Source organism: Drosophila ficusphila, unplaced genomic scaffold, assembly GCF_018152265.1.
Source record: "Drosophila ficusphila isolate 14025-0441.05 unplaced genomic scaffold, ASM1815226v1 contig_791, whole genome shotgun sequence".
Taxonomy (NCBI): Eukaryota; Metazoa; Arthropoda; class Insecta; order Diptera; family Drosophilidae; genus Drosophila; species Drosophila ficusphila.
This window is the reverse complement of record NW_025064737.1, coordinates 25,455,039-25,465,372: the sequence shown is the minus strand read 5'-3', so window position 1 is coordinate 25,465,372 and position 10,334 is coordinate 25,455,039. Positions and strand designations below refer to the sequence as shown.

Here is a 10,334-nt window from a genome sequence, read left to right as displayed (position 1 = left end):
AATGTTGCGATAGTAAGCAGAGTTTCTAATTTTTCAATAATGATAATTGAAATCCGATTAGATAGTCTGGGCAAAATAGCTATCTATAAAGGGCTTCTATAAAATAAATAACTGATAATATAAGATACACAAACTGCTCTCAATGTTTAACTACTTTTTATGTGAACTCGACTTTTAACGTATTTTAAAGCATGCTTATAAGTAATATTGTATAACACATTTCCATGGAGATATATAATTGTATAGATGCAGCAAAGGCGTTAGCAACAGTCGGACACCATGTTCTAAGTCTCGTCGTCTTGCAGCTCAAGGAATTGTGTGCAGATGTCGCGACTGCATTCGCCCTTATTGTTGAATAGGAATTTATAATAATGCCCGTCCGCACAAATAGCTGAATAAAAAAAAAAGATTTGAAAATTTTAGATTTCCAAGGGGCGGGTCTGCTCCATCTTTAACTTACCCACAACCGAATTGGGATCGGCGCCAAAGGCACAAACACAACGCGGTCCCTGGGGTATTGAAAACTTGACAAAGCTCCACTGGCTCGAAAAATACTTGGGTATTATGGGCAGCGAGGATTCACGGGGCTTGTTGTCCTCCAGGTTGAAAACGTGGATGGTGCCATGGTCGGAGGCTACCACCACCATTGTGGACTGGTGGTTAAAGTTGATACAGAATATGTTGGCATGGTTGCTTCCGCGCCTCAGCTCCGAAACCTTTTTGCCGCTTTCCGTGTCGAATATGCGGATAAGGGTGCCCTTCTCACCGGCGGTGGCAAGTCGTGTGCCCTGAAGATTGAGGGCAATGCAGCTGATACCCGACTCATGGGCGATAACCTCCAGCGGTGCCCGCTCCGTGTTGGCCAGGTCCACTATCTGAACGTGACCAGTTCGTCGTCCTGGGAATGCGAGCAGGCTTTTGTTGCTGTGCGGGCACAGCACACAGAGGCCGTTGGGATTGGAGCTTGTCTCGAACACGTGCAGCTGCTGTGGTTGCTGCGTGAAGGTGAACACCTTGATAACCCCCTCCAGCACCACTACGATGCGATCCCGACGTAGTCGAACCGCCCGGACAGCCTGATTGAAGTCCAGCGATATGGCCGGAGACTTCTTTAAGTCATCCCACACGATCACCTTATTGGGCGGATACAGCGGCCGAATGCCTCCGCCCACCAATGCCAGATAATTGCAGCGGAACAGCATCTCCACATGGCAGAGACCACCTAAACAAGAGACAATGGATTCGGTTTTAGACCGTGGGAGACTCCCGCACTCTCTTGTTCAGCCTCGCATACCCTCTGGAAAGTATTGGCGCTCCTTCTCCTTTAGCGGATCACAGTTGTACACCCGGAATCCGGTGTCTGTCGCACAGGCGAAGCATCCTGCAACGCAATAGGAGAGTCGGATTATATGGATATAGTATATCGTATATGTAAACAACACACATCCGCACGTACTTACCCTGGTCTTGATTAAAGGCTGCGTACAGCAGTCCGTTTCCGTACGGATTTTGTTCTGTGAGGTTCATTGCACTTTCCGGGCAGGCTGGAGACCCGGGCTCTGGCGATTTTCGATTCAGTTACTGGGCAGGAAGAAAAACAATCAGTCGGACGGCGGATGATTTTATGTTTTTTCCGTATAAAAACAATGGAGCAGTGTTGGCTATCGTCTTAAAATGACCGGTCGGTAAATCGGTATCTGATAACGATTAGCTAAGTCCCATTAAATATGAAAAAAAATATTGTAAGTTTTAATTTGTGAAAAATTTGTATTCTAAGAATGTTATAAGTTATTAAAATTAATAAAAAACAAACTTCTATCAACATCGGTCATATCTAACTAAGAGAAAAAGTTTATGTCCCCTTACGAACTGGCATCACTGGCACCTTAATCGCATCACTATCGTCAGAGGGGAAAGCTTTTGCAACACTGCAGAACTGCTAAGATGCTCCACCTCTAAGTCAAATAGCCAACAAATAGACTCCTAGCCATTTGGAATCCTGCGCATATTTAAACATATATATGTAAGACGCGAAATGGAACTCTGTGCGGATCTGAATGGGTTTGATGAGGACTCCATCGAACCCTGCAGGACATGCGGAATTTATTTTACTATGGGCATGGAGTTGGACCAGGCGATTGTGAAACCAATTTTTGGCTTGCATGACGCCGCCGTCGGAAATATGGAGGATATTCTCGAGCAGTTGAGTGCTTGGAACGTCAAGGTAAGTTGACCATTTATTGCCGGATGCCTGAATAAGATCTATATTTTCACATTGACCTAAAGATTGCGAGGGAGGACGGACGGCCGCAGTACATGTGTATCGCCTGCATTGCCGAGTTTAACCGGTTGCTAAAGTTCAAGCGAAGCTGCCTAGAGACGCAGGAGCAGTTCGGCGAACTGGAGTACCAGCGCGAGCACAATGGAATCATAATTAAGAGGGAAATCGAGCCGGAGGAAGAGAAGTTCTGCGGATTCATATACCTAGACACAGACGAAGAGGAGATCAGCGACGAGGATGGGAGCAGACGTGTGTGCGCCGCTTTCGACATACCACACGTGCCCATAAAGGAGGAGCACATGGCCCGCGTACCAGAACAAAGCAGCGCGCTTTTCCAGCCACCAAGACCCAAAGAACTTGACATGCCGCCGGTCGAGTCCGGCTTTAACATGATAGACAACGACATGTCAACTGTCAGCTTTTTCACACCGTCCAGCGAGGATGCATCAGGCACTGCTGACGATGGGGATCAAGAGGAGGAGGATGAGATAATTAGATTTACATACGACGATGATGGTGATTCCGTGGCTCAACCACCGGCACCTGCTTTCTCGCCGGTCGTGTCCTGCAAGCTTTGCCTTTACGATTCACCCAACCAGGAGGCGCATCTGGACCACATGAGACGCACTCATCTCCTCAAAGACTGGGAGTGCCACATCTGCGCTAAAAAGTTTACTAACGCCCCGGAGTCCCGAATCAAGTTCCACATGAAGTATCACAAGCTGCAACGGCACATTAAGTGTCCCGTCTGCGGGTTTATTTGCAACTCGAAGGAGACCCTCAAGGAGCACAAACAGGCAATGCACACGCGCACCAAGTGCACCTACTGCGGCAAAAGTGGGTATTCGTTAATGAGTTAGACGTATATAAAGAGAAACTTAAATGTATTTGTATTTTTCTTTGCAGCTATGAAAAGTACGGTGCTACATGCACATTTGAAAAAGCATTTACAGGGTGGGTAAATAATAGGTAAAGGTTTGATTTATTGAAAACCATTTTACTTTATTTACAGAGGGCGAGGCTGAACTTGCCCTGAAGCTCAAATTACAGAATGATTTCCCTTCTTCAATGGCTTCCCCATCACTTTTTATTGGCGCCGAGGCGACAGCTCCTTTAGAGACCCCGTCCACAAGTGGGACTTCCGGTCCTATGGACTCCACTCTTCCTCAGAACTCCACTCTTTCCGAAGACTGCAATGTTTCTGAGAATACTACCGCTCCCAAGGACACCATTGTTCCTGATGTCTCTACTGCTTCCGAGGACACTATTATTTCTGAAGCCTTCTCAAAAGATATTTTGTATCCGATGGACCCACCAGCACGGGTTAATTTTCCTATTTCAGCCTCTTCTTCGCCGTCAGTGTCGACTGTAATTCAGTGCGCTTACTGCAGCGATACCTTTGAGGAGGTCCAGCAGCTGCAGGCTCATGTGCTGGCCACCCACAGGTCAGCAAGGAAAAGGCCTCGATCTCCAGAAAACACTTCACCCATTCCAATGGAAAGCGCCGGGAACGAAGAAAGCCAGCCCCAAGAAGAAAGCTTTGCCAAAAAAAACTGCACCGCCCAGCAAGAGAGCAGAACTGAAGAGAGCCTCAATGGCAGCTCTTCTGCCGAGCAGGTGCCGGAAAAATCCTACTACTCATGTCAGATCTGCGGAAAGCTCTTTGACTTAAAAATTAAGCTTAATCGTCATCTCAAGCAGCATAAAAAGTTACCAATGGGAGACATTTAGTTCGCAGCATTTATAATATAAGGCTTTTGTTAAATTTTCAATTCGTTTCGCTGAAAAATGTATTATGTTGGCTTTTTTTAATGATTTAAGTTAGTCATTTGTTTTTGGCCTATTGAAAAGTTTACTTTAAATTCTTGTTCATTTCATTTTTAGTTTAAAACTTATAGTGAAAAACTCATGTTCGTAATCAACGTTCAATAAAAGCAAAATAACTTAGCAGACATATTAGTTATCTATGTATAATGTAAATGCAGGAAATGAAACTTAAAAAAATATAATTTCTTACTGTAAGCAAAGAACAATTTCTTTCTGGTTTCATCTGAGTTTTATTGAGTGTCTCTATACATATATATTATTTTATAAACTGTTCCGTAAAATTGGTTGCTGGATGGGACATTTCTATCGGCGTCCATCATTTTTACTTAGTACGAAGCAATATTAGCAAACTTTCTGCCTACATAGATAAATTACACGGGTTATTTGAACAAAATCGAAGAAAGTTAAACCAAGGAAGGGTAAACAACGAGGTTAACTAGCCTCTCCGCTCCTGAGCCTCCTAGTTGCCACTCCCAGTGGCCGTTTTGAGAACCGTGGCCGGAATCAGTTTGGTGGTCAGTGCTTTTGCTCCCGTCTCTGCGGCCACCGTCGTTACCGAGATTTTTCCAGATGCCGACGTTCCGGCTGCCGATGGCGTGGCCATGGGTATCACTTTTAGGCTGGAAAGAGGTTTAATGTTCATGCTCTGTAGTCCTGGCGAAAAGAAGAGCTGGCCTCCGTTGCCTTGCACGGCAAACACGAGATTGTTATTAGCCGCACCGGTCGCTGACGCAGCTGGAGATGCTGACGTTGAGCTGCTGTTTACCGTGCTGCTGATTTGCTTGTTGGCCACTAGCACATTCTTGGCCAGGCGCAGCGTCTGAGTGCCTCCTGCGCCAATTAGCAATGTCTTTGGCGCCGTTGCCAAACTGCCAGAGGAATTGGTTGTAGTGTTGCTACCACTGGTGGCCAGTCTCAGCAATTGGTTGCCCATTATGACGGTCTGAACGGGTGCACCGGCGTTTCGCGCAGAGATCTATTAATAGAAAACAATGCATTATTCTAAAGAAAAGTAATAAGATCTCAAATAAAGTTTTCATTTGAATCTGATTGTTTGTTTAGCTTATTTAAGGTTTGGAATCCCTTTGACTACTTACCGCTCCTTGGAGCTTCACGGTCTGACCGCCAATCACAATGTTCTGTGTCGTTCGAACGGCAGTGTTTGCCGCTCCTCCGCCGGAAACGACTGCTCCACCTGCTCCTACCGACGCTGAACTCACAGATGTTGTTGCGGTTGTGGTGGTCTGGGTTGAGGCAGCACTGCCGCTGCCGACCTGTTTTAATGTCTTGGCGTGCAAAAGCAAAGGTTTTCCCGGCAGCACCGTCGTCTTGCCAATGATCTTTGGCACTACAGTCGAGACACCGGTAGAAGTCGGGGTCGTAGTGGTCGCACTGACAATGCGTGACATCGTTGGCAACTGCTTGGGCTGGCTGGGATTAAGGGTGATCACATTTCCCGACGTGGATGTGGCCAGCTGGAAGATGTTATTGCCAGTGGTGGTGAGAAGTTTTCCTCCAGCGGGTTGTTTCTGTAGCAGACTGTCTAAAGTGATGATTTGACCGGCTGGTTGGGAGTTCCCACCTCCTGCAACTCCTGCAGATCCGACAGCTGCAGCTGGAGTAGCTCGAATCACCCGCGTGGCATTTCCTCCGAGTGCCGCTATGGCACCGGATTGGCTGGTGCCCACTACCGGTTGCTTGAAGTTTTGCAGAACAATTCTCTGCTGCGGCGATGAAGAGTTGGTGGCTGCCTTTGCCACCGACCCACTGGGCGATGTGGTGAGTATTTTAGGTGCTGCCTTCGTCAGCGACTGGAATACAATCTTCTTATTCGAGGATATGGCCGTGTTTCCTGTAGAATACCGAAAGTGTTGTTTATTTTGTTTAATTGTGTACGCAAAAGCATTACTCACCAACAATGATCCTTTGCTGCGGCGAGTTCAGGGCTGGACTTGTGCTGTTTACCTTCTGTTTTAACTGCTGCTGTTGCTGCTGAAGACTGGCGAATGCCTGTGGCGACATCTTCACGATTGTTCCGCCTCCTGTAACAGGAGAGCTCGTTGTGATGGCCACGGGATTGGCAGTTTCTGTGGCGGAAATGCTTGTCACCGGTTTGCTGGCCACAATAGATACGGCTCCGATTTTTTGCTGTACCGGTCGCACTGTTTGCGATTGCGGCACCACGCGAGGCCCGAGGATTTGCACGGATGTGGGCTTGGGACTCGTTGCCGCATTTCCAGTTATCGTGGCTCCTCCAGCGGGCAGCAGGCGGATAATGTTCTTCGGCATCTGGGGTCGCGGGGTGATAGTGAGAGCTTTCGGTTTCCCGGCAATGGGTTGCACCTTCACATTCTGACCCTGCTGCTGCTGCTGCTGAACGCCTTGCTGCTGCTCCATTGGGATGATAAAGTTTCCTATCTTGTTGCTGGGTGCGGGCTTCTTGATGGTCAGCTTCTTGGCCACGGCAGGTTGCGCGGATCCCACTGATTGTGGAGTAGTTGCTACATGAACAGTTTGCAGTCCACTGGGAGTGGACACCAGTATTGGCGTAGTATTCCGTGTCGGACTGATCTTAGAGATCGCAAAGTTGCCAGTTTTGGGTGTGCCTAGCTGCCGCTGTACGGGAGCAGGACTGGGTACGCCTACGGGTTTGAGCAGAGATTTCTGAACCTGCTGCAGGGAGCCTGGAATCGGGTTGGGATTGGAGGGGGATGCTATTATCTTTCCCGCACTGGGCGTACCAGGTGGTACATGGTATTTTAAGGGCGGTACTGGGGGACATTTAACGGCCAATGGTTTCTTCACTTGCAGAGATGCACCCACTGGAAGTTGCACTGAAACTGGAATTGGGGATACGACTGCAGGAACCAAGGCGGGTATTTGCTCCTTTGGCAGCTCCGCCACAACTCCTGAGCCTTCAGCACCATCAGATATTTTTGGCCTGGTCAGCTGTTTCCTCTGCTGCTGCTTTTGTTTCACCATGGTTTGGTTATGTCTGTGCATTTTCTCGAACTCTGCCTCGCTGCGATTCCGGTGCAAATAAATCCAAATCTTCCGCCTGGCGTCGTATTTAACACAAGGATCCTGACCACCGTGCATGCGATCCAAGGCTCCGCTCACAATGGTCTGAAGAACGTTGTCCGCTGCTTGTTGACTGACGTACTGGGAGCACTTAAGCAGCTCGGAGATCTCAGCGCGGGTTCCTTCTCCATTCGGCAACCTAGCAGTGGCATCTCGCACCAGGGTCAGGATGGTGACAAACGGAGGTCGGTCATCCACCATGACAGCATGACCTCTAGCTTTGTTCAGTGGCAAACTTTGGGTATAGATTCCCTTGACTGGACCCACCACGCTCTCATACCCATTGAGGCGATAGGTGAACGGACGATGCGGATACTCGAAACGAATCCGCTCCTGCCGCTGGAACTCTTGGATCTCCGCCTGGCTGGCTGAACGCACTGTCCAGGTGGTGGGGCATCTTGGCGGAGGAGTTGGCGTTGTATCCGCCAATGCATTGAGATGAGCATTTAAGTTTGAAACCGGACTGAGTTGCGACTGCTCATCCCTTTGGGTTCTCAACCAACACTGACACAGGCCGAGGAGTCTCGCATCCGAATCCCGCCCAGCGCCTATCCATTGGTAGATTCCCAGCTGAGTTTTGTGCTCAATGTAGGGAACATATTCCACCGGAACGGCGCCAAAGTCACCTGACAAGAAGTTGACAGCTGATTGCAGCAACTTTGACCAATCTAGCACGATTCTCGGCCATTCCCCGGTCGGTATTGATGCATCTGAGTTGATTTCTCGCCAGCTGGATAACAGGATTTGCAGTTCTCCGTAGGTAAGCCGGTGTTGGGGTGTGGATACAAACAGGTCTCTCAGCAGCGAGAAGAAGGAGGCGGGACGAGGTGAGGCTGGCGGACGAATCAGCATTTCCCGGGTGGGACTGCCGGTAACGTGGCCAGCAGTTGAAGGAGCCGCACTTGCGGAACTACTTGCGATATTATGCGGTGTAGGACTCGCCTTAGGATTGGCTATGGGTCCATTCAAAGGCTCTAGCTTGGGCACAGGATGAGGGGGAATAACTGTTGCGGGTATTACTTTCTTTGGCATAAGAAGAGGTTCCTTGGGGGGTAGGTGCTCCTCTGGCTGGTCCTCCGGCGCACGGCGGCCGTACAGTTGCTGCGGCTCATCCAAGAGCATGGGCTCCTCATCCACAAACTCGCTCTTAGTCGGCGTCACTCCAATAGGCACCAGGGCAGGTGGATCGGGATTGAGTCGGGCCATAAGCGCTTTGGGTTTTCGGCCTGGTTTGAAGCTTCCCACGAACTGGGCACGAGTGCAGATATCGCGCAGACGTACCTCTGATGTATCAAACTCGGGACTCTCCTAAAATTACACAAATTATTGTAAGCATTTTAGGAATAGAATTAACAGTATTTTTATATACAAAAAACAAATCTAAATAGAAATACATTTAAGCGTTAAAAACCAAGATCTTACAGGCTGCTCCAATTTCCGGCGCTTATAGTCTCTCAAATACTTTCGGAAGTTCTTGTCGTTAAGCTGAGGAATTCTCTCCGCCTGCATGGAACGCAGCACAAGGTCATCATCCACACCCGGTCGCCGCTTGAAGAAGGTGTTGTAAATGCTTTTTTTGTCTGCTGCATTTGAGGGTCTGCCAGGACCCACCGGCTCAGGAGCCTTGGGCTCCTCCAGCTTGAATTGTTGCGGTTCCCTGGCCAGTCGGTCCATCAACTGGGCGCATTCCTCGTCCTCCTCCTCGGCACTGATATCGCCGGGTTTCGCCTCCACGTCCCCGAAGAGCTCCAGAAGCTCCTGAGCATAGCGTTTCTTGGCTCGCTGTGAGCAAAATCTGTTCTCCATAGACAGCATGGGCTGCTTCCTCTTGCGGGGTCGTGGCCGAGGCAGGTATTTGCCAAAGGCGCCCTCGGAGGGCGGGGCGGCGGAATAGGCATCCTGGAGTAGCTGTTCCCTTGACAAGAATAGCTCCTTGGCCAACTGGCTGACGCGTTCGGCCTGCTGAAAACGGAATTCTCTTCTGCTTGAGTGCTGGATGCTTTTCCGAAGTTGCAGGACATCCGGTCGCAGGTTGCCTTCCTCCAGGTGTCGTTGCAGTTGAAGCAGCGGGGATTGACCAAATCGCTGCAGGCCTCCGTTGAAGAGCTGCACCAGAGTTCGTTGCTGTTCGGCGTTGGCCTGCGCTTGACCAGAGACCAAACCGGAAAAGTCCGGCAACATGGGCTGCAGGCGGGCCTGGAAATGATGGGGCAACAGCTGCCAGGTTTCCAAAGAGAAGAACTCGTGGAAAATGGCCGAGTTCTCACACAAACCCCTGGGTAACCGGAAAATATCCGTTCTACTCAGTTGGGCCAATTCCAGTTCATCCGATTGGCAGGTGGTGGTATCGTCCTCCGTTTCCGAGCCACTAGCCGCGTCCTGGTCGGACATGTCCTCATCCTCGCCATCTGGATCCTCCTCCAGCGAACCGCTTGAGGAGTTCGAGGAACTGCTGCTCGAACTGCGACTCCTTTGGCTGCTGGCTGTGCTGCTTCCGCTGTCGCTCATACGGCCATCGCCCTCCTCCTCCTCTTCGGAATCGACATTACGATTTTGATTTGGATTTCGATCTGGATTCCCATTAGCATTCGGACTCGGCCTGGGCACTGTGTTTATGTTTATGTTGCTCATCGAATCGCCAAGAATTCGCCACCAGATTTTTCTTCGCAAAGAGCGATTTTTTCTCTACACTAAGTTATAATTTTTGTCTCTTACGCCGCTGCCTCGTTATATCAATCAGCCAGCGTTAGCTGCTGGTTTTCTTCTTTTTTATTGTTAAGCATGTTTTCTCTGCGATTTTTCACCATTCATCGCGAAACGCGAGCACGCTAGTGGTGGCACGATGTTGCGGTGGTGGTTGTCCCACCTCTGCGGCTGAAAAATGCAGTTCTTCATTTTAGGGGTTAATTTCAGATATGACGTAACGGTTTTGGATCAGGGTTCTTTATAAATATTATAGCATTTTATGTGTGCAAAAGAACGTCATGTTTTTGACAGTTCTTTGCCAGCCTACTAGTGGTGAGACGATGATGCGGCCTTGTATTGTTCCCGCGCACTGTGACTGCACACTGTCGGTATTAATTTTTAAATTAGAGTATCTAACTTGTCTCTCAAGTTTGTAAAAATCAAAGTACCAAATACGTTT

General features: G+C 48.9%; 3 protein-coding genes across 3 annotated transcripts; 1 reads left to right on the top strand and 2 right to left on the bottom strand.

Moving 5' to 3' along the window:
• Nucleotides 1–137: 137 nt before the first annotated feature.
• On the bottom strand, nt 138–1,656 carry LOC108099668 (WD repeat domain phosphoinositide-interacting protein 3). Its single transcript, XM_017203302.1, has 4 exons — nt 1,461–1,656; nt 1,295–1,381; nt 461–1,222; nt 138–391 (listed from the first exon to the last, which is right to left on the bottom strand). Exons 1-4 carry the CDS (start codon nt 1,525–1,527, stop codon nt 285–287), a joined length of 1,023 nt encoding a protein of 340 aa, XP_017058791.1. The 5' UTR covers nt 1,528–1,656; the 3' UTR covers nt 138–284.
• Nucleotides 1,657–1,920: 264 nt separating this feature from the next.
• LOC108099447 (zinc finger protein 236) lies at nt 1,921–4,233 on the top strand. Its single transcript, XM_017202984.1, has 4 exons — nt 1,921–2,224; nt 2,287–3,118; nt 3,188–3,235; nt 3,294–4,233. Exons 1-4 carry the CDS (start codon nt 2,036–2,038, stop codon nt 4,010–4,012), a joined length of 1,788 nt encoding a protein of 595 aa, XP_017058473.1. The 5' UTR covers nt 1,921–2,035; the 3' UTR covers nt 4,013–4,233.
• An 85-nt stretch (nt 4,234–4,318) lies between these two features.
• LOC108099446 (nuclear factor related to kappa-B-binding protein) lies at nt 4,319–10,141 on the bottom strand. Its single transcript, XM_017202983.2, has 4 exons — nt 8,612–10,141; nt 6,022–8,497; nt 5,206–5,960; nt 4,319–5,084 (listed from the first exon to the last, which is right to left on the bottom strand). Exons 1-4 carry the CDS (start codon nt 9,818–9,820, stop codon nt 4,569–4,571), a joined length of 4,956 nt encoding a protein of 1,651 aa, XP_017058472.1. The 5' UTR covers nt 9,821–10,141; the 3' UTR covers nt 4,319–4,568.
• Between the last annotated feature and the right edge of the window lie 193 nt (nt 10,142–10,334).